The sequence below is a fragment of the Patagioenas fasciata genome, chromosome 2 (genome assembly GCF_037038585.1).
Source record: "Patagioenas fasciata isolate bPatFas1 chromosome 2, bPatFas1.hap1, whole genome shotgun sequence".
NCBI lineage: Eukaryota > Metazoa > Chordata > Aves > Columbiformes > Columbidae > Patagioenas > Patagioenas fasciata.
Window position 1 is genome coordinate 742,667 of NC_092521.1, and position 19,689 is coordinate 762,355.

At 67.1% G+C, this 19,689-nt stretch overlaps 2 protein-coding genes and 1 pseudogene across 4 annotated transcripts; all 3 read left to right on the forward strand.

Moving 5' to 3' along the window:
- The first annotated feature begins 38 nt into the window (after positions 1-38).
- Positions 39-10,670, forward strand: GRINA (glutamate ionotropic receptor NMDA type subunit associated protein 1). 3 transcript variants are annotated; one of them, XM_071803721.1, is made up of 8 exons: positions 39-118; positions 5,288-5,640; positions 5,950-6,006; positions 6,123-6,235; positions 6,307-6,507; positions 7,778-7,906; positions 8,639-8,782; positions 10,097-10,670. In XM_071803721.1, the coding sequence occupies exons 2-8, from the start codon at positions 5,316-5,318 to the stop codon at positions 10,244-10,246; spliced, it is 1,119 nt and encodes a 372-aa protein (XP_071659822.1). In that variant the 5' UTR covers positions 39-118; positions 5,288-5,315; the 3' UTR covers positions 10,247-10,670. The 3 variants fall into 3 exon arrangements, with proteins under 3 accessions (XP_071659822.1, XP_065686264.1, XP_071659823.1); XM_071803722.1 differs by lacking the exon at positions 39-118 and adding an exon at positions 3,711-3,771; XM_065830192.2 differs by lacking the exon at positions 5,950-6,006.
- Positions 6,958-7,076, forward strand: LOC136099152 (5S ribosomal RNA; annotated as a pseudogene).
- A 2,806-nt stretch (positions 10,671-13,476) lies between the features above and the next one.
- On the forward strand, positions 13,477-18,782 carry SPATC1 (spermatogenesis and centriole associated 1). Its single transcript, XM_071803725.1, has 5 exons — positions 13,477-13,724; positions 14,484-15,062; positions 15,689-16,792; positions 18,209-18,339; positions 18,419-18,782. The coding sequence occupies exons 1-5, from the start codon at positions 13,484-13,486 to the stop codon at positions 18,722-18,724; spliced, it is 2,361 nt and encodes a 786-aa protein (XP_071659826.1). The 5' UTR covers positions 13,477-13,483; the 3' UTR covers positions 18,725-18,782.
- Positions 18,783-19,689: the final 907 nt, after the last annotated feature.

The window sequence follows — 19,689 nt, forward strand, 5'->3', positions numbered from 1 at the left end:
CGCCACAGTGCCCCCGCCCCCTCGCTGGAAGCCCCGCCCCCGCCGAAGCCCCGCCCGTTCCCGGAGGCGCCGCCCGGCGGAGCGGAGCGGAGGCAGCGCTGCCGCACGGCCCGGCCCGGTGAGCGGGGTCCGGGAAGGGGGGGTCCCGCCGCACCGGGGGGGGGTGCCGGTGTGCGGGGGGGGGACACGGAGGCCTCGGCGCCGCCCCGGAGCGCGGTTTCCCCCCCGCGGCGCTCTGTCGCATTCCGCAGCGCGGCCGGGCCGGGGGTGTCGCAACCGGGCGGCGGGGGGGACCGGGCGGGCCGGGCCGCACTGCGGCCTCGCTCCGGGCGGGACCCCGGTCCCGTGGGCACGGGGGGGCCGCGGCCGCCCCCCCTGCGGGGATTAGGATTGATGCGGCCGTAAATAGGCCGCGCTGGGGCATTACCGGGCGTCAGGGCAAAGCCGCTTACGGGCTCCGGGAACAACCGGCGGGGGGGCAGCCCCTGCACCCCTGCCACATCCAGATGTGCACCCCGCACCCTGTGCCACATCCAGACGTTCACCCTGCACCCCCGCATCCCTGCACCCTGTGTCACATCCAGCTGTGCACCCCGCACTGCCGCACCCCTGCACCCCGTGCCACATCAGACGTTTTCCCTGCACCCCCGCACGCCCACAACCCTGCACCCCGTGCCACATCCAGATGTGCACCATGCACCCCGTGCCACATCCAGATGTTCACCCTGCACCCCCCCCCCCACCACCACCCCTTGCCACATCCAGATGTTCACCCTGCACCCTGTGTATCATCCAGCTGTGCACCCGGCAAACATGTGCACGTCCAGATGTGCACTCTGTATCCCCACACCCCTGCACCCCGTGCCACATCCAGCTGTGCACCCTGCACCCCCGCACCCTGCACCTCATACCACATCCAGATGTGCAGCCTGCACCCCCACACCCTCTGTACCCTCTGTACCCCGTGCCACATCCAGCTCTGCAGCCTGCACCCCTGCACCCCGTGCTGCATGGAGCTGTGCAGCCTGCGCTGCAGCTGCCCCATGCACCCCTGCACCCATGTCACATGCACCCCGTGTCACACACATCCCATGGATCCCACGCTGTATGCACTGCTGCACCCCATGTCACACGCACCCCATGCACCCTGTGTCACGCGCACCCCTGCATCCTGTGTCACACGCACTCAGTGTCACACACACCCCCTGCACTCTGGGTCACACGCACCCACTGCACCCCGTGTCACACGCACCCCTGCATCCCATATCACACACAGCCCGTGTCACATGCACCCTGTGCGCAGCGTGCCACCCCTGTCACACGTACTGCATGTCACACACGCGCCGTCTCACACACACCCCACGTCACACACACCTCCCTGTGCCCTGTTCTGCGTCCACCCCTGCACCCCATGCACCCTGTGCTGCATGCACCGCTGCACCCCGTGTCACATGCACCCCTGCACCCCGTGTCACACGCACCCCGTGTCACACGCACCCCATGTCACACGCACCCCATGTCACACGCACCCCATGTGCTCTGTGCCTCCCCGTGCTGCCTGCACCCCTGCACCCCATGTCTCATGCACCCCGTGTCACCCATACGGGGTGCACCCTGTGCCACATGCCCCCCTGCACCCATGCAGAGTGCCCCCCCCACTGCATGACCCCCTGCACCCCATGCTGTGTGCCCCCCATGCTGTGTCCCCCCCAGCACCCCATGCTGTGTGCCCCCCATGCTGTGTCCCCCCCTGCCCCCCATGCTGTGTCCCCCCCCGCACCCCATGCTGTGTGCCCCCCATGCTGTGTCCCCCCCGCACCCCATGCTGTGTGCCCCCCATGCTGTGTCCCCCCTTGCACCCCATGCTGTGTGCCCCTGCACATAGCATGGCTATGTGCCCCCCATGCTGTGTGCCCCCCATGCTGTGTCCTGCTCTGCACCCCATGCTGTTTCCCCCCCTGCCCCCCATGCTGTGTCCCCCCCTGCACCCCATGCTGTGTCCCCTCGCCACCCCCGCCGCACAGCGCGACCCGCCGGCCGTGGCACCGGGCCGGTTGTGGCAGGGCCAGCAGCCGCGCTGGCGCCACCCGGGCCGGGCTGTCCCCGGGCTGTCCCCGGGCTGTCCCCGGGCTGTCCCCGGGCTGTCCCCCGGGCTGTCCCCGGGCTGTCCCCGGGCTGTCCCCGGGCTGTCCCCCGGGCTGTCCCCGGGCTGTCCCCGGGCTGTCCCCCGGGCTGTCCCCGGGCTGTCCCCGGGCTGTCCCCGGGCTGGCGCTGGCCCGGCCGCGTGCGCGGGGACACGGGCGCTGGGCTGCGGCACCGGCCGTGCCGCGGAGGCCGACTGCGCAGGGCTGGCCGGGGCGGCGCTGCCAGCCTGCGGGGACCTGCCGGCCCTGCCTGGCCCGTCTGTCCCCCGCCTGTCCCCCGTCTGTCCCCCGTCTGTCCCCCCGTCTGTCCCCCGTCTGTCCCCTGCCTGGCCCCGTCTGTCCCCCGTCTGTCCCCCCGTCTGTCCCCCATCTGTCCCCCATCTGTCCCCCCGTCTGTCCCCCCGTCTGTCCCCTGCCTGGCCCCGTCTGTCCCCCCGTCTGTCCCCCCGTCTGTCCCCCGTCTGTCCCCCGTCTGTCCCCTGCCTGGCCCCGTCTGTCCCCCGTCTGTCCCCCGTCTGTCCCCCCGTCTGTCCCCCGTCTGTCCCCCAGTCTGTCCCCTGCCTGGCCCCCGTCTGTCCCCCCGTCTGTCCCCCGTCTGTCCCCCCGTCTGTCCCCGGTCTGTCCCCCGTCTGTCCCCCGTCTGTCCCCCGTCTGTCCCCTGCCTGGCCACGTCTGTCCCCCCGTTTGGCCCCCGTCTGGCCCCGGTCTGTCCCCCCGTCTGTCCCCTGCCTGGCCCCCGTCTGGCCCCCCGTCTGGCCCCCGTCTGGCCCCGGTCTGTCCCCTGTCTGTCCCCCCGTCTGTCCCCCGTCTGTCCCCCGTCTGTCCCCCCGTCTGTCCCCGGTCTGTCCCCTGTCTGTCCCCCCGTCTGTCCCCCCGTCTGTCCCCGGTCTGTCCCCTGTCTGTCCCCCCGTCTGTCCCCCCATCTGTCCCCCCGTCCGTCCCCTGCCTGGCCCCCGTGTGTCCCCCGTGTGTCCCCCGTCTGTCCCCCGTCTGTCCCCCATCTGTCCCCCATCTGTCCCCCGTGTGTCCCCCGTCTGTCCCCCCGTCTGTCCCCTGTCTGTCCCCCCGCCCATCCCTGCCTGTCCCCCTGCCTGTCCCTGTCTGTCCCTGTCTGTCCCCCTGCCCATCCCTGCCAGTCCCTGCCTGTCCCCCTGCCCGTCCCTGCCTGTCACCTCCTTGTCCCTGCCAGTCCCTGCCTGTCCCGCTGTCTGTCCCCTCCTTGTCCCTGTCTGTCCCTTCCTGTCCCGCTGCCGGTCCGTGCCTGTCCCGGTGTCCCCGGTCCCCCGTGTCCCCGGTCCCCCGTGTCCCCGCGGTGAGGCTGTTGAGCGCTCAGCGCCGGCGGGGCCGCCGTTTCCGCAGCGGTTTTGTAACCGCGGGCCGGGGCGGAGGCGGTGAATGCCGGGCCCGCTTCTCGGGCGCGGGGCGGCCCCGGAGCTGCGGGAGAGCCCGGGGGCGGCGGCTGCGCGGCGGGAGCCCGGGGGCCGGTGCCGAGGGCAGCGCCGGGGCCTGGCCCGGCCGGGCCGCCGTCGGGGTTGCCATGGCGGCCATGGGGGGTTGCCATGGCAACGGGCCTGCCGCCCGCCGCCATCTTGTGCGGGCCGGAGCGGCGGGGCCGGCACCCCCCGCGGTACCGGGGGACGGGGACCCCGCACTGCGGGGGGACGGGGGACGGGGACCCCACACTGCAGGGGAACAGGGACCCCACACTGCGGGGGGACGGGGACCCCGCACTGCGCGGGGACGGGGGACGGGGACCTCACACTGCGGGGGAACGGGGACCCCACACTGCGGGGGGACGGGGACCGCACACTGCGGGGGGACGGGGGACAGGGACCCCACACTGCGGGGGGACGGGGACCGCACACTGCGGGGGGACGGGGGACAGGGACCCCACACTGCGGGGGGACGGGGACCCCACACTGCGGGGGGACGGGGACCGCACACTGCGGGGGGACGGGGGACAGGGACCCCACACTGCGGGGGGACAGGGACCCCACACTGCGGGGGAACGGGGACCCCACACTGCGGGGGGACGGGGGACAGGGACCCCACACTGCGGGGGAACGGGGACCCCACACTGCGGGGGGACGGGGGACAGGGACCCCACACTGCGGGCGGCACCGGGGCTGCCTGGGGGGGTAACCGGGGGTGGGGGCGTGATGGCCAAGGGGGTGATGGCCAAGGGGGTTATGGCTGTTGGGGGTTATGGCTGTTGGGGGTTATGGCTGTTGGGGGGTTATGGCTGTGGGGTGTTATGGTTGTTGGAGTTTATGGCTGTTGGGGGTCATGACTGTTGGGGTGTTATGGTTGTTGGGGTGTTATGACTGTTGGGGGATTATGGCTGTTGGGGTGTTATGGCTGTTGTGGGTTATGGCTGTTGGGGTGTTATGGCTGTTGGGGTGTTATGACTGTTGGGGGGTTATGGCTGTTGGGGGGTTATGACTGTTGGGGGTTATGGCTGTTGGGGGTTATGACTGTTGGGGTGTTATGGCCAAAGGGGGTTATGGCTGTTGGGGTGTTATGGCTGTTGGGGTTATGGCTGTTGGGATGTTACGACTGTTGGGGTGTTACGGCTGTTGGGGTGCTATGACTGTTGGGGGGTTATGGCTGTTGGGGTGTTATGGTTTGGGGGGTTGATAGCCAATGGGGGTTATGACTGTTGGGGTGTTATGGCTGTTGGCGTTTATGGCTGTTGGGGGTTATGGTTTTGGGGGTTGATGGCCAGAGGGGTGATGACCATGGGCGGTGATGACTGGGGGGTTAATGGCCAAGGGGGTGATGGCTGGGGGGCCAAGGGGGTGATGGCCATGGGGGTGATGGCCATGGGGGTGATGGCCATTGGGGTCTGTTAGCCATGGGAGGCGATGGCCATGGGGGTGATGGCCATTGGGGTCTGATAGCCATGGCGGGTGATGGCCATGGGGGCGATGGCCATGGGAGTGATGACTGGGGGTCTGATGGCCATGGGGGTGATGGCCATTGGGGTCTGATGGCCATGGGGGGTGATGGCCATGGAGGCGATGACCATTGGGGTCTGATGGCGATGGGGGGAGATGGCCATGGGGGTGATGGCCATGGGGGTGATGACCATGGGGGGTGATGGCCACCAGGCCTGACCCCCCCTCTCTCCCCTCTCCCCGCAGCGGAGGCGGCAGCAGCCGGGGGGCCAAGATGTCCCACGAGAAGAGCTTCCTGGTGACCAGCGACGGCTTCGGGGGCCAGCAGCCCACGGCCCCCCCCGCCTACGCGCAGCCCCCGTACCCGCCCGGGCCGTACCCCCAGCCCCAGTTCGCCCCCCCCGCGCCCTACAACCAGCCGGGCTTCCCGCAGGGGCCAGGGCCCTACCCCCCCCCGGGGCCGTACCCCACGGCAGGGCCGTACCCCCCCGGGCCGTACCCCCCCGGGCCGTACCCCCCCCCAGGGCCGTACCCCCAGGGCCCCTACGCGCAGCCGCCCTATGCGCAGCCGCAGCCCATGGTCCCCGGGGACCAGGACTGTAAGTGGTGGGGCAAGGGGGACAGGGGGGTCCCCCCGTGGTGGGTGCTGATGGGGTGGGTGAGGGGGGGGTCTGGCCGGTAGCTCCAGGCTGTGGGACCCCCGGGCGGGGGGGGTGTTGTGCCCTGTGAGCCCCCCAGATGGGGCAACTGGGGGGGGTCCTGCTCACTGGATCAGGGTGCCAGTGGTGGCCCTGGCGTTGGGGACACCGCTGGGGTTGTCATCTCGGTGGGGACACCGGTGCGAGCCCGGTTTTGGGGGGCACAGAGCTCTGCGCCCCCTCAGCCCCGTCTGTGCTCTCCCCCCCCAGCCAGAGCCAGGCCCCCCCGTGGGCTGTGGACACCGGGCACCGCGGTCACCCGCGTCGGTGAGCGGCCACCGCGGCAGGGACAGGATGGGACAGGACGGGGCAGCATGGGGACAGGCAGGGACTGGGGGGTACGGGCAGCCCCCCGAGCCCCCCTGACCCCCGTGTCCCCGCAGCCCCCCTGCACAGCACCTACCACGAGGACGGGCCCCCCTCCTACTATGACAACCAGGACTTCCCCAGCGCGCACTGGGACGACAAGAGCATCCGGCAGGCCTTCATCCGCAAGGTGGGGACGGGACGGGCCCGGGGGGGCCACGGGGTTCGGGGTGTCCCCCCGTCACACCGCCTGTCCCCCAGGTGTTCCTGGTGCTGACGCTGCAGCTCAGCGTCACCTTCTCCTTCGTGGCCGTCTTCACCTTCGTGGGGGGCGTCAAGGGCTTCGTGCGGCGCAACGTCTGGACCTACTACGTGTCCTACGCCGTGTTCTTCATCTCCCTCATCGTCCTCAGCTGCTGCGGGGACTTCCGCCGCAAGCACCCCTGGAACCTGGTGGCCCTGGTGAGCGCGGCGAGGGACGGGGTGGCACGGGGACAGGGTGGCTCTGGGGACGCCCGGTGGGAGCAGCGGTGACACTGGGAGCTGCGCTGCCATCAGAGGCCTGGACAGGCTGAGAGTTTGGTGGGGAGAAATGTAGTGGAATAGAGCAAGTGTAGAGTCTGGAATGTGGGCAGGAACAACCCCAGGGTCCAGTGTAAGTTGGGGAATGAGCTGTTGGAGAGCAGTGCAGGGGAAAGGGAGCTGGGGGTCCTGGGAACAGCAGGGTGAGCATGAGCCAGCACTGGGCCCTTGTGGCCAGGAAGCCAATGGGACCTGGGGTGGGTTAGAAGGGGGTGGTCAGTAGGTCAGAGAGGTTCTCCTGCTCCTCTGCTCTGCCCTTGAGTAAAGGGTTTAGTTCAGATACTATCAGGATATACTTGGGGAACATATATATATATATATATATATAATATATACAGCCATAGCACCTTGAGAATGCCCCATCTCATCTGCTCTGGGAAGCTAAGCAGGGTCGGGCCCGGTCAGTGCTTGGATGGGAGACCAGCTGGGAACAGCGGGTGCTGTGGGCTGAGCCAGCACTGGGCCCTTGTGGCCAGGAAGCCAATGGGACCTGGGGTGGGTTAGAAGGGGGTGGTCAGTAGGTCAGAGAGGTTCTCCTGCCCCTCTGCTCTGCCCTGGGGAGACCACCCCTGGAATATTGTGTCCAATTGTGGCCCCTCAGCTCCAGAAGGACAGGGAACTGCTGCAGAGAGTCCAGCGCAGCCACCAAGATGCTGGAGGGAGTGGAGCATCTCCCGTGTGAGGAAAGGCTGAGGGAGCTGGGGCTCTGGAGCTGGAGAAGAGGAGACTGAGGGGGGACTCATTGCTGGGGATCAATATGGAAAGGGGCAGTGTCAGGAGGATGGAGCCAGGCTCTGCTGGGTGACACCCAGTGACAGGACAAGGGGCACTGGGTGCAAACTGGAACACAGGAGGTTCCACTGCAAGAGGAGAAGCAACTTGTTGGGGGTGAGGGTGTCAGAGCCTGGCCCAGGCTGCCCAGGGAGGTTGTGGAGTCTCCTTCTCTGCAGACATTCAAACCCGCCTGGACCCCTTCCTGTGGAACCTCAGCTGGGTGTTCCTGCTCCGGGGGGGTTGCACTGGATGGGCTTTGAGGGCCCTCAACCCCTGACATCCTGGGGTCCTATGAAGGGCGCTGTGCACGTGGCGTCACCATCAGCGGGCGGTGGCCGAGCTGGCGTGACGCGGTGTCCGTGCGTCTGTCCCGCAGTCCATCCTGACCGTCAGCCTGTCCTACATGGTGGGGATGATCGCCAGCTTCTACGACACCGACGCCGTCATCATGGCCGTGGGCATCACCGTCGTCGTCTGCTTCACCGTCGTCATCTTCTCCCTGCAGGTCAGGGCAGGGGGACAGGGGGCGCCCCCCCCCGGGCCCTGCTGAGCCTGGGGCTCCAAACCACGGGGGTGGCCCCCCCAGTCCTCTGCTGGGGCTGGGGGCTCCAAATTTGGTGTATGACCCCCCCTCATTCCCTGCTGGGGGCTCCAAACGGGGTGTGCAATGCCCCCCAGGCACTGCTGGGGCTGGGGACTCCTAATTTGTGTGCCCCCCCCCCCCTTCCTTACTCCCTGCTGGGTCTGGGGGCTCCAGGCTGGATGTAGGAACCCCCAGCTCCCTGCTGCATCTGGGGGCTCCAAATCTCTTGTATGAGCCCCCCTCACTCACTGCTGGGGCTGGGGGCTCCAAACTGGGCCTTTTGACCCCCCCGCATTCCCTGCTGGGGCTGGGGGCTCCAAACCAGGTGTGTGACCCCCCCTTGTTCCCTGCTGGGGCTGGGGGCTCCAAACCAGGTGTGTGACCCCTCCTTGTTCCCTGCTGGGGCTGGGGGCTCCAAACCAGGTGTGTGACCCCCCCTTGTTCCCTGCTGGGGCTGGGGGCTCCTCATTTGGTGTATGAGCCCCCCTCACTCCCTGCTGGGTCTGGGGGCTCCAAACCAGGCGTATGACCCCCCCCTTGTTCCCTGCTGGGGCTGGGGGCTCCAAATCAGGCATATGATGCCCCCTCACTCCCTGCTGGGTCTGGGGGCTCTGAACCGGGGTCCGACCCCCCCTCGCTTCCTCTGCCCCCCAGACCAAGTACGACTTCACCTCGTGCCGGGGGGTGCTCATCATCTGCCTGGTCGTGCTCATCATCTTCTCCATCCTCTGCATCTTCATCCGGAACCGCATCCTGGACATCATCTACGCCTCGCTGGGGGCCCTGCTCTTCACCTGCGTGAGTGGGGGCGCCCGCGGGGGGGTCCCCAACCGCCCAGGGGGGTCCCCAGCCTCCCAGGGGGGTCCCCAGCCTCCCAGGGGGGTCCCCAATCGCCCAGGGGGGTCCCCAGCCTCCCACGGGGTCTCCATGCTCCCATGGGGTCTCCATCCCCCTAGGGAGTCCTCATCCTTCCAGGGGGGGTCCTTGTCTTCCTGGGGGGGTCCCAGTCCTCCTGGAGGGGTCCCCTTGCTCCCCAAGGGGTCCATGTCCTCCCACAGGGGATCCCCATCCTCTTGGGGGGGTCCCTGTCCTCTTTGGGAATCCCCATTCTCCCAGGGGGTCCCTGTCCTCCTGGGGGGTTCTCTGTCCCCCGGGGGGTGTCCCCATCTTCACAGGGATTCCCCATCCTGCTGGGCTGTCCCCATCCTCCTGGGCTGTCCCCATCCTCTGGGGTGTCCCCATCCTCTGGGGTGTCCACACCCTCCTGGGCTGTCCCCACCCTCCTGGGCTGTCCCCATCCTCCTGGGCTGTCCCCATCCTCCTGGGGTGTCCCCATCCTCTGGGCTGTCCCCATCCTCTGGGGTGTCCCCATCCTCCTGGGCTGTCCCCATCCTCTGGGGTGTCCCCATCCTCCTGGGCTGTCCCCATCCTCCTGGGGTGTCCTCATCCTCTGGGGTGTCCCCATCCTCTGGGGTGTCCCCATCCTCTGGGATGTCCCCATCCTCCTGGGGTGTCCCCATCCTCTGGGGTGGTCCCCATCTTCCTGGGGTGTCCCCATCCTCTGGGGTGTCCCCATCCTCCTGGGCTGTCCCCATCCTCTTGGGGTGTCCCCATCCTCCTGGGGTGTCCCCATCCTCTTGGGGTGTCCCCAAACTCCTGGGGTGTCCCCATCCTCTTGGGCTGTCCCCATCCTCCTGGGGTGTCCCCATCCTTTTCGGGTGTCCCCATCCTCCTGGGCTGTCCCCATCCTCTGGGGTGTCCCCATTGTCTTGGGGTGTCCCCATCCTCTGGGGTGTCCCCATCGTCTTGGGGTGTCCCCATCCTCTGGGGTGTCCCCATCCTCCTGGGGTGTCCCCATCCTCTGGGGTGTCCCCATCCTCCTGGGGTGTCCCCATCCTCTGGGGTGTCCCCATCCTCCTGGGGTGTCCCCATCCTCTGGGGTGTCCCCACCCTCCTGGGGTGTCCCCATCCTCTGGGCTGTCCCCATCCTCTGGGCTGTCCCCACCCTCCCCCGGGTGAGGCTGAGCAGAGGTGACGGGGAACGGGGGATCCCGGGGCGGCTGTGGGGTTGTGTGGGGCGCTCGTGCCCCCCGGTGACGTCCCCGTCCCCAGTTCCTGGCGGTGGACACGCAGCTGATCCTGGGGAACAAGCAGCTGGCGCTGAGCCCCGAGGAGTACGTGTTCGCCGCGCTCAACCTCTACACCGACATCATCAACATCTTCCTCTACATCCTCGCCATCATCGGCCGCGCCAAGGAGTAGCCCCCCCCGCCCCGGTTCGTGCCCCGTCCCCCGTAGCCGGTTCTGTTTGGTGTTCTCCCGGTAGTTTCTTTGACCCCGGGCTCCCCCGCGGCTCCCGGGGCCCTCGCGTCACCCCCCGGGCCGGGGGGACTGGGGGTGTGGGGGTCCCCGGGTGACAGCCCTGTCCCCTCCCCCCCGCTGTGAATACGGCCCGGCCCCTGCGTTCGACGCGGACTGGAAGCACTTTGTCCCTTGTCCCCCCATCCCTGTCCCCCGCGGGGACAGGGCCCACGCTGCTGCTCACTGCTGCATGGTCCCGTGTCCCCTCCGGGGCCTGAGCCACCGTCCCTGCCCGTCCCTGCTGTCCCTGCCGGGGTCCCGGCCCCCCCGGCCGCGGCTCCGTTCTGGCTCCAGCTCCTGCTGTTAATAAACTCCCTCGAGTTCAGCCCGGCCCGGCTCTGCTTCCCGCGGCACGTGGGGCTGGCACCGGGGACACTCGGGCTCTGGCGCTGGTGGCACTCGGGGTGGAAATGGGGACACTCGGGGTCAGTCACTGGTGGCACTCGGGGTGGAAATGGGGACACTCGGGGTCAGTCACTGGTGGCACTCGGGGTGGAAATGGGGACACTCGGTGGAACTGGGGACACTCAGGGTCAGTCACTGGTGGCACTCGGTGGAACTGGGGACACTCAGGGTCAGTCACTGGTGACACTTGGGGTCAGTCACTGGTGGCACTCAGGGTGGAACTGGGGACACTCAGGGTCAGCCACTGGTGGCACTCAGGGTGGAACTGGGGACACTCAGGGTCAGTCACTGGTGGCACTCAGGGTCAGTCACTGGTGGCACTCAGGGTGGAACTGGGGACACTCAGGGTCAGTCACTGGTGGCACTCAGGGTCAGTCACTGGTGGCACTCAGGGTGGAACTGGGGACACTCAGGGTCAGCCACTGGTGACACTTGGGGTCAGTCACTGGTGGCACTCAGGGTGGAACTGGGGACACTCAGGGTCAGTCACCGGTAGCACTCAGGTCAGTCACTGGTGACACTCAAGGTCAGTCACTGGTGGCACTCAGGGCTGGAACTGGGGACACTTGGGGTCTGTCAGTGATGGCACTCGGGGTCAATCACTGGTGGCACTCAGGGTCAGTCACTGGTGACACTTGGGTCACTGGTGACACTTGGGTCTGTCACTGGTGTCACTCGTGTCACTGGTGACACGTGGGGTCAGCCACTGGTGACACTCGGGTCACTGGTGACACTTGGGGTCAGTCACCGGTGGCACTCGGGGTCAGTCACTGGTGACACTTGGATCTGTCACCGGTGGCACTCGGGGTCTGTCCCGCTGGCCCGTGGCTCAGCCACGCACGGTGACCATGGCTGTGTCCTCTGCGCCCCGTCCCTGTCACCATCGCCACCCGGCTCTGCCGCCCTGGCCGTGCCCGCGGGGGCGGGGGCTGCTGTGGGTGCCACCACAGCCCTGGCGGCGGTGACCGGGCAGTGCGGGCAGGTCACACGGTATCAGAGAATCACGGTGTGTTTGGGATGGGAAGGGCCCTCAAAGCCCATCCAGTGCAACCCCCCGGAGCAGGAACACCCAGCTGAGGTTCCACAGGAAGGGGTCCAGGCGGGTTTGAATGTCTGCAGAGAAGGAGACTCCACAGCCTCCCTGGGCAGCCTGGGCCAGGCTCTGACACCCTCACCCCCAACAAGTTGCTTCTCCTCTTGCAGTGGAACCTCCTGTGTTCCAGTTTGCACCCATTGCCCCTTGTCCTGTCACTGGGTGTCACCCAGCAGAGCCTGGCTCCATCCTCCTGACACTGCCCCTTTCCATATTGATCCCCAGCAATGAGTCCCCCCTCAGTCTCCTCTTCTCCAGCTCCAGAGCCCCAGCTCCCTCAGCCTTTCCTCACACGGGAGATGCTCCACTCCCTCCAGCATCTTGGTGGCTGCGCTGGACTCTCTCCAGCAGTTCCCTGTCCTTCTGGAGCTGAGGGGCCACAACTGGACACAATATTCCAGGTGTGGTCTCCCCAGGGCAGAGCAGAGGGGCAGGAGAACCTCTCTGACCTACTGACCACCCCCTTCTAACCCACCCCAGGTCCCATTGGCTTCCTGGCCACAAGGGCCCAGTGCTGGCTCATGCTCACCCTGCTGTCCCCAGGACCCCCAGCTCCCTTTCCCTACACTGCTCTCCAACAGCTCATTCCCCAACTTACACTGGACCCTGGGGTTGTTCCTGCCCACATTCCAGACTCTACACTTGCCCTTGTTCTATTTCATTCCATTTCTCCCTGCCCAGCTCTCCAGCCTGTCCAGGTCTCTGATGGCAGCACAGCTTCCAGTGTCACCACTGCTCCCAGCTCGGTGTCACCAGCAAACTCACTGACAGTCACTCTGTTCCCTCGTCCAAATCGTTAATGAATGTATTGAATAATAGCGGCCCCAGCACTGCCCCCTGAGCACTGCACTGGATCCAGGCCTCAACTGGACTCTGCCCCATTGAGCACCACTCTCTGGCTTCTCTCCTTAAGCCAGTGTGCACCCCACCTCACTGCTCTATTGTCCAGACCGCACCTCCTCAACTTGGCAACCAGGATGCTGTGCAGACTGTGTCAAAGGCTTTGCTGAAGTCCAGGTAGCCCACATCCACCGCTCCGCCACCATCCATCCACCTTCTTACATCCTCGTAGAAGGCGATGAGGTTGGTCAAGCACGACTCACCCTTGGTGAAGCCACGCTGAGTGCCCTAATGCCCCTCTTATCCCTGATGTGCCTTGAGATGACACCAAGGACAAGCCGCTCCATCACTTCCCCAGGGACAGAGGTGACACTGACCGCTCTATAATTACCCAGGTCCCCCTTCTTGCCCTTTTTGCAGGCTGCGGTGACATTCGCTTCCCTCCACTCCTCGGGCACCTCTCCCGTTTCCCTCTGTGACATCGCCGCGGAACCTTCCGCCACCACCAGTGCCACCGCGGCCACCCCACGTGCAGCGAGCGAGGGGCCTCCCACCGCCCCGGTGCCACCACCCACCGCCCCGGTGCCACCACCCACCGCCCCGGTGCCACCACCCGCCGCCCCGGTGCCACCACCCACCGCCCCGCTGCCACCACCCACCGCCCCGCTGCCACCACCCACCGCCCCGGTGCCACCACCCCGCGCCCCGGCGCCGCCACCCACCGCCCCGGCACCACCGCCCACCACCCCAGCGCCACCACCCGCCGCAGGACACCAGCGAGCGGCACGGCCACCGCCACCATGGCGGCGCCAGCCCCGGGGCCCGTGGTGTTCGCCGTGTACGAACAGCTGCGCCGGGAGATCCAGGCGCTGCTGCAGGAGAACGAGGACCTGAAGCGCATCGTGACGCAGCTGCGGGAGCAGCGCAACCAGCGCCACAACGTGCGCGGCCCCCCCGGCGCCCTGGTCCCCAGCTCCGCGCCGCCCATCCTGGGGTCCCTCCCCGGGCCCACCGCGGGACAGTTCCCCTTCCCCGGATCAGGTGAGGGACGCGCCGGTGCCACAGCGCCCTGCGCTGGGGTCTGCGGCTGCTGACACCGCTGTGTCCCCAACACCGCCGTGTCCCCAACACCGCCGTGTCCCCAACACTGCCGTGTCCCCAACATTGCTGTGTCCCCAACACCGCCGTGTCCCCAACACTGCCGTGTCCCCAACACCGCCGTGTCCCCAACACTGCCGTGTCCCCAACATTGCTGTGTCCCCAACACCGCCGTGTCCCCAACACTGCTGTGTCCCCAACACCGCCGTGTCCCCAACACAGCCGTGTCCCCAACACTGCCGTGTCCCCAACACCGCCGTGTCCCCAACACTGCTGTGTCCCCAACACCGCCGTGTCCCCAACACTGCTGTGTCCCCAACACCGCTGTGTCCCTGACACCGCTGTGTCCCCAACACCGCTGTGTCCCCAACACCGCCATGTCCCTGGCACTGCTGTGTCCCCAACACCACCGTGTCCCCGACACTGCTGTGTCCCCAACACCACCGTGTCCCCAACACCACTGTGTCCCCAACACCGCCGTGTCCCCAACACCGCCGTGTCCCCAACACCACTGTGTCCCCGACACCACTGTGTCCCCGACACCGCTGTGTCCCCGACACCACTGTCTCCGCACAGGCAGCAGCCTGGACTCATCGCTGGGGCTGAGCCAGCTGTTCCACAGCCAGCCCTCGGGCCACAGCGGCACCGGCATCCAGGACTCGTCGCTGGGGCTGAGCCAGCTGTTCCATAACCAGCCCTCAGGCCACAGCGGCACCGCCAGCCTGGACTCGTCGCTGGGGCTGAGCCAGCTGTACCACAGCCAACCCTCGGGCTACACCGGCACCGGCATCCAGGACTCGTCGCTGGGGCTGAGCCGCATGCACCGCAGCTACCCCTGGGAGTCCACCCGGCTCAGCAACCTGGAGACGTCGCTGGGGCTGAACCGCCTGTTCCAGAGCCTCCCCAGGGACGCCAGCAGCCCGGACTCGTCGCTGGGGCTCAGTCGCCTGTTCCAGAGCCAGCCTGGGGACGCTAGCACCATGGACTCGTCGCTGGCGCTGAGCCGCCTGTTCCAGAGCCTCCCCAGGGATGCCAGCACCATGGACTCGTCGCTGGGGCTCAGCCGCCTGTTCCAGAGCCAGCCCGGGGACGCCAGCACCATGGACTCGTCGCTGGGGCTCAGTCGCCTGTTCCAGAGCCAGTCTGGGGACACCACGTTGAGCAGCGGCAGCCTGAGCAGCTCGGGCGGGCTCAGCGGCTTCCAGAGCTGCCCCAGCTTCGACAGCAGCTTCGGCAGCACCGACAGCGACGTCTTCATCGAGTCCTTCGCACCCAACAGAAGTATGGGGGGTGCCACCCTCATCCCCACCCATCCCATCCAATCATGTCCCCATTCCCATCTCATCCCCACCCATCCCATCCGATCGTGTCCCCATCCCGTGCCATCCCCATCCCATCCATCCCATCCCATCCCAGCCCAACCCAACCCAACCCAACCCAACCCATCCCATCCCATCCCATCCCATCCCATCCCAACCCAACGCAACCCAACCCAACCCATCCCATCCATCCCCACCCATCCCATCCATCTCATCCCATCCAATCGTGTCCCCATCCCATCCTCATCTTCATCCCATCCACCCCATCCCACCCATCCCATCCAATCATGTCCCCATCCCCATTCCCATCTCATCCCCACTCATCCCAACCCACCTCATCCCCACCCCATCCCATCCATCCCATCCATCCCACCCCATCCACCCCATCCCACCCATCCCATCCAATCATGTCCCCATCCTCATTCCCATCTCATCCCCACCCATCCCAACCCACCTCATCCCCACCCCATCCCATCCATCCCATCCATCCCACCCCATCCCATCCCACCCCATCCATCCCATCCCATCCATCCTATCTCATCCCATCCCATCTCCATAGCGGCTGTCACTGTGTCCCTGTCCCCGCAGGCCTACCGGTGCCAAAACACTACTACCACGCCCCCCAGCGGTGGGAAATGAGCTGTCCTGGTCACATCGAAACTGGTCCCAGCGCTCCCGGTCCCAGCGCTCCCGGTCCCAGCGGTGCCGTTGCCAGCGGTCCTGGTCCCAGTGGTCCCGGTCCCAGCGGTGCTGTTCCCAGCGGTCCCAGCGGCCCCGGTCCCAGCGGTGCTGTTGCCAGCGGTCCCAGCGGTGCTGTTGCCAGTGGTCCTGGTCCCAGCGGTCCTGTTGCCAGCGGTCCTGGTCCCAGCGGTCCCAGTCCCGGCGGTGCGGGTTCCAGTGTTCCCGGTCCCAGTGTTCGCGGTTCCAGCGGTTCTGCTCCCAGTGCTCCTGGTCCCAGTGGAGCCAGTCCCAGCGGTGCTGGTCCCAGTGGCCCCAGTCCCAGTGGAGCCAGTCCCAGCGGTGCTGGTCCCAGCACTGCCAGCCCCAGTGGTGCCAGTCCCAGTGTTTCTGGTCCCAGTGGTCCCAGTCTCAGCAGTGCCGGTCCCAGTGGTGCCAGTCCCAGTGGCCCCAGCTCCAGTGGTGCCAGTCCCAGTGTTCCTGGTCCCAGTGGCCTCAGTCCCAGCGGCCCCAGCCCCAGTGGTGCCAGTCCCAGTGTTCCTGGTTCCAGTGGTGCCAGTCCCAGCAGTGCCAGTTCCAGTGGAGCCAGTCCCAGTGTTTCTGGTCCCAGTGGTCCCAGTCTCAGCAGTGCCGGTCCCAGTGGTGCCAGTCCCAGTGGCCCCAGCTCCAGTGGTGCCAGTCCCAGTGTTCCTGGTCCCAGTGGCCCCAGTCCCAGCGGCCCCAGCCCCAGTGGTGCCAGTCCCAGTGTTTCTGGTCCCAGCAGTGCCAGTCCCAGCGGCCCTGGTTCCAGTGGTGCCGGTCCCAGTGGCGCCAGTCCCAGCAGTGCCAGTCCCAGTGGCCCCAGCCCCAGCGGTGCCGGTCCCAGTGTTCCCGGTGCCAGCGGCCCCAGCCGCCGCGGTGCCGGTGCCGGCAATGACGCCCTGCAGCAGGTCGTCTCCCTGCCCACAGGCCAGCAGACGATTGCTCACAGTGCCAACCGGACCCTGGCTGGCCTGAGCCTGGTGCCACGCTCCGGTGAGTGCCGGCGCAGCGCCGTGGCCCGGCGGGGACACCCCCACGCCCCCCAGCTCCGCGGGCAGGGGGACACGAGGTCCCGGCCGGCAGCTCCGGTCACCCCGTGCTGGGGACACGTGCAGAACTGGGGAGTGACAGCCGCCTGGGGACATCATGGCAGCACCAGACTCTGTGCCGGCAACACCGGCGTGTGGGCATTTGGAGCCCCCACCCCGGCGGGAGCAGGGCACAGGGACCCCCGTGGTGGGGGTCACGTGGAGGTGTCGGGGGGCATGGGGAGATGTTGGAGGGCTCCATGGGGACATGTTGGGGGTCATGGGGAGATGTTGGGGGTCACAGGGTGATGTTGAGGACTCCATGGGGACACGCTGGGGGTCACAGGGAGATTTTGGTGGTCATGGGGACACGCTGGGGGTCATGGGGAGATGTTGAGGGGCTCCATGGGGACACGCTGGGGGTCATGGGGAGATGTTGGGGTGCTCCATGGGGACATGCTGGGGGTCATGGGGAGATGTTGGGTGTCACAGGGTGATGTTGAGGGGCTCCATGGGGACATACTGGGGGTCATAGGGAGATGTTGGGGATCTTGGGGAGATGTTGAGGGGCTCCATGGGGACATGCTGGGGGTCATGGGGAGATGTTGGGGGGTCACAGGGTGATGTTGAGGGGCTCCATGGGGACATACTGGGAGTCATGGGGAGATGTTGGGGGTCATGGGGAGGTGTTGAGGGGCTCCATGGGGACATGCTGGGGGTCTTGGGGAGATGTTGGGGATCTTGGGGAGATGTTGAGGGGCTCCATGGGGACATGCTGGGGGTCATGGGGAGATGTTGGGGGGTCACAGGGTGATGTTGAGGGGCTCCATGGGGACATGCTGGGAGTCATGGGGAGATGTTGGGGGTCATGAGGAGATGTTGAGGGGCTCCATGGGGACATGCTGGGGGTCATGGGGAGATGTTGGGGGTCATGAGGAGATGTTGAGGGGCTCCATGGGTACACACTGGGGGTCATGGGGAGATGTTGGGGGTCTTGGGGAGATGTTGAGGGGCTCCATGGGTACACACTGGGGATCTTGGGGAGATGTTAAGGGACTCCATGGGTGCACACTGGGGATCATAGGGAGATGTTGGGGATCTTGAGGAGATGTTGAGGGGCTCCATGGGTGCACACTGGGGATCATGGGGAGATGTTGGGGATCTTGGGGAGATGTTGAGGGGCTCCATGGGTGCACACTGGGGGTCATAGGGAGATGTTTGCTATCATGGGGAGATCTCGGGGGCCATGGGGAGATGTTGGGGGGCTCCACGGAGAGGTGTTGGAGGCTCCATGGGGACATGTTGGGGATCACGGGGAGACGTCGGGGGTCACGGGGAGATGCTGGGGGCTCCATGTTCCAGGACACCCCCAATTCCACAGACACGCCGCTGCATTTCCAGCTGGTGGGGGAGATGGCCTACCAGCTGGACCGGCGCATGCTGGTCCACGTCTTCCCCAACCGGCAGCGCTTCTACGGCTTCACCGTCTCCAACATCCCCGACAAGATCATGGTAGGCGGGCGCCGCAGCCGCAGCCCGGCGGACCCGGTCCCCGCGGCGCCGGCCGGCTCTGCCGCACCTGTCCCCGCAGGACACCGTCACCAGCCCGCAGGAACACGTCGCCGCCACCTCGCGCTACTCGGAGATGATGATGATGCTGCGGCGCCGCGGCTACAACCCGAAGATGCACCCGCTGTTCTGCGAGGCGCTGGTCAACACCTACGGCACGGTGAGCGACGCCGCCAGGCCCTCGGTGTTCGCGGCCGTGACCGCGGAGCTGCTGAAGCGCGCCATCGAGGAGACCATGCCGCCGCGCGCCCGGCTCGACGGCTTCATCATGCTGGACTGCCTGCTGTTCATGGTCAGGATGGGCGACGGGCCCATCTTCATGTACTGAGCCCTGTACCGGCACCGGCGAACACCGGCACCGGCAAACACCGGCACCGGCGAACACCGGCACCTGCCCCCGCGCCGCAGCAGGCGCAGCAATATTGCACCGGTAATAAACCCGTAGCAGCGCCCGCAGCCTCTGGTGCCGCGGCAGCTCCGGCAGCGCCGGCAACGGCCGGGACCGGGTGCGGCTGGGGAGGAAACCGGCTGTGCGCAGCGGTGCTGGGGGGCGGGCGGCAATGGCGGGGTGCAGGTGGCAGTGTTGGGGTGCAGGTGGCAGTATCGGGGTGCAGGTGGCAGTGTTGGGGTGCAGGTGGCAGTATCGGGGTGCAGGTGGCAATGTTGGGGTGCAGGTGGCAGTGCCGGGGTTCAGGTGGCAGTATCGGGGTGCAGGTGACAGTGCCGGGGTGCAGGTGGCAGTGTTGGGGTGCAGGTGGCAGTATCGGGGTGCAGGTGGCAGTGTTGGGGTGCAGGTGGCAGTATCGGGGTGCAGGTGGCAGTGTTGGGGTGCAGGTGGCAGTGTTGGGGTGCAGGTGGCAGTATCGGGGTGCAGGTGACAGTGCCGGGGTGCAGGTGGCAGTGTTGGGGTGCAGGTGGCAGTATCGGGGTGCAGGTGGCAGTGTTGGGGTGCAGGTGGCAGTATCGGGGTGCAGGTGGCAGTGTTGGGGTGCAGGTGGCAGTGCCGGGGTTCAGGTGGCAATGTTGGGGTGTAGATGGTAGTGCCGAGGTGTAGGTGGAAGTGTCGGGGTGCAGATGGCAGTATCGGGGTGCAGGTGGCAGTATCAGGGTACAGGTGGTGGTGCTGGTGTACAGGCAGCAGTGTTGCGGTGCAGGTGACAGTGTTGGGGTTCAGGTGGCAGTGTTGGGGTGCAGGCAGCTGTATTGGGATGCAGGCAGCAGTGTTGGGGTGCAGGTGGCAGTGTCAGGGTGCAAGCGGCAGTGCCGGGGTACAGGTGGCAATGTTGGGGTGCA

Coding starts and splice junctions, on each gene's coding strand:
- GRINA (XM_071803721.1), top strand. CDS start 5,316: ATGTCCCACGAGAAGAGCTTCCTGGTGACCAGCGACGGCTTCGGGGGC. Junction 6,236..6,306: donor GGCAGGCCTTCATCCGCAAG/GTGGGGACGGGA, acceptor CCTGTCCCCCAG/GTGTTCCTGGTGCTGACGCT. Junction 6,508..7,777: donor CCTGGAACCTGGTGGCCCTG/GTGAGCGCGGCG, acceptor TCTGTCCCGCAG/TCCATCCTGACCGTCAGCCT.
- SPATC1 (XM_071803725.1), top strand. CDS start 13,484: ATGGCGGCGCCAGCCCCGGGGCCCGTGGTGTTCGCCGTGTACGAACAG. Junction 13,725..14,483: donor GTTCCCCTTCCCCGGATCAG/GTGAGGGACGCG, acceptor ACCAGCCCTCAG/GCCACAGCGGCACCGCCAGC. Junction 15,063..15,688: donor GTCCTTCGCACCCAACAGAA/GTATGGGGGGTG, acceptor CTGTCCCCGCAG/GCCTACCGGTGCCAAAACAC.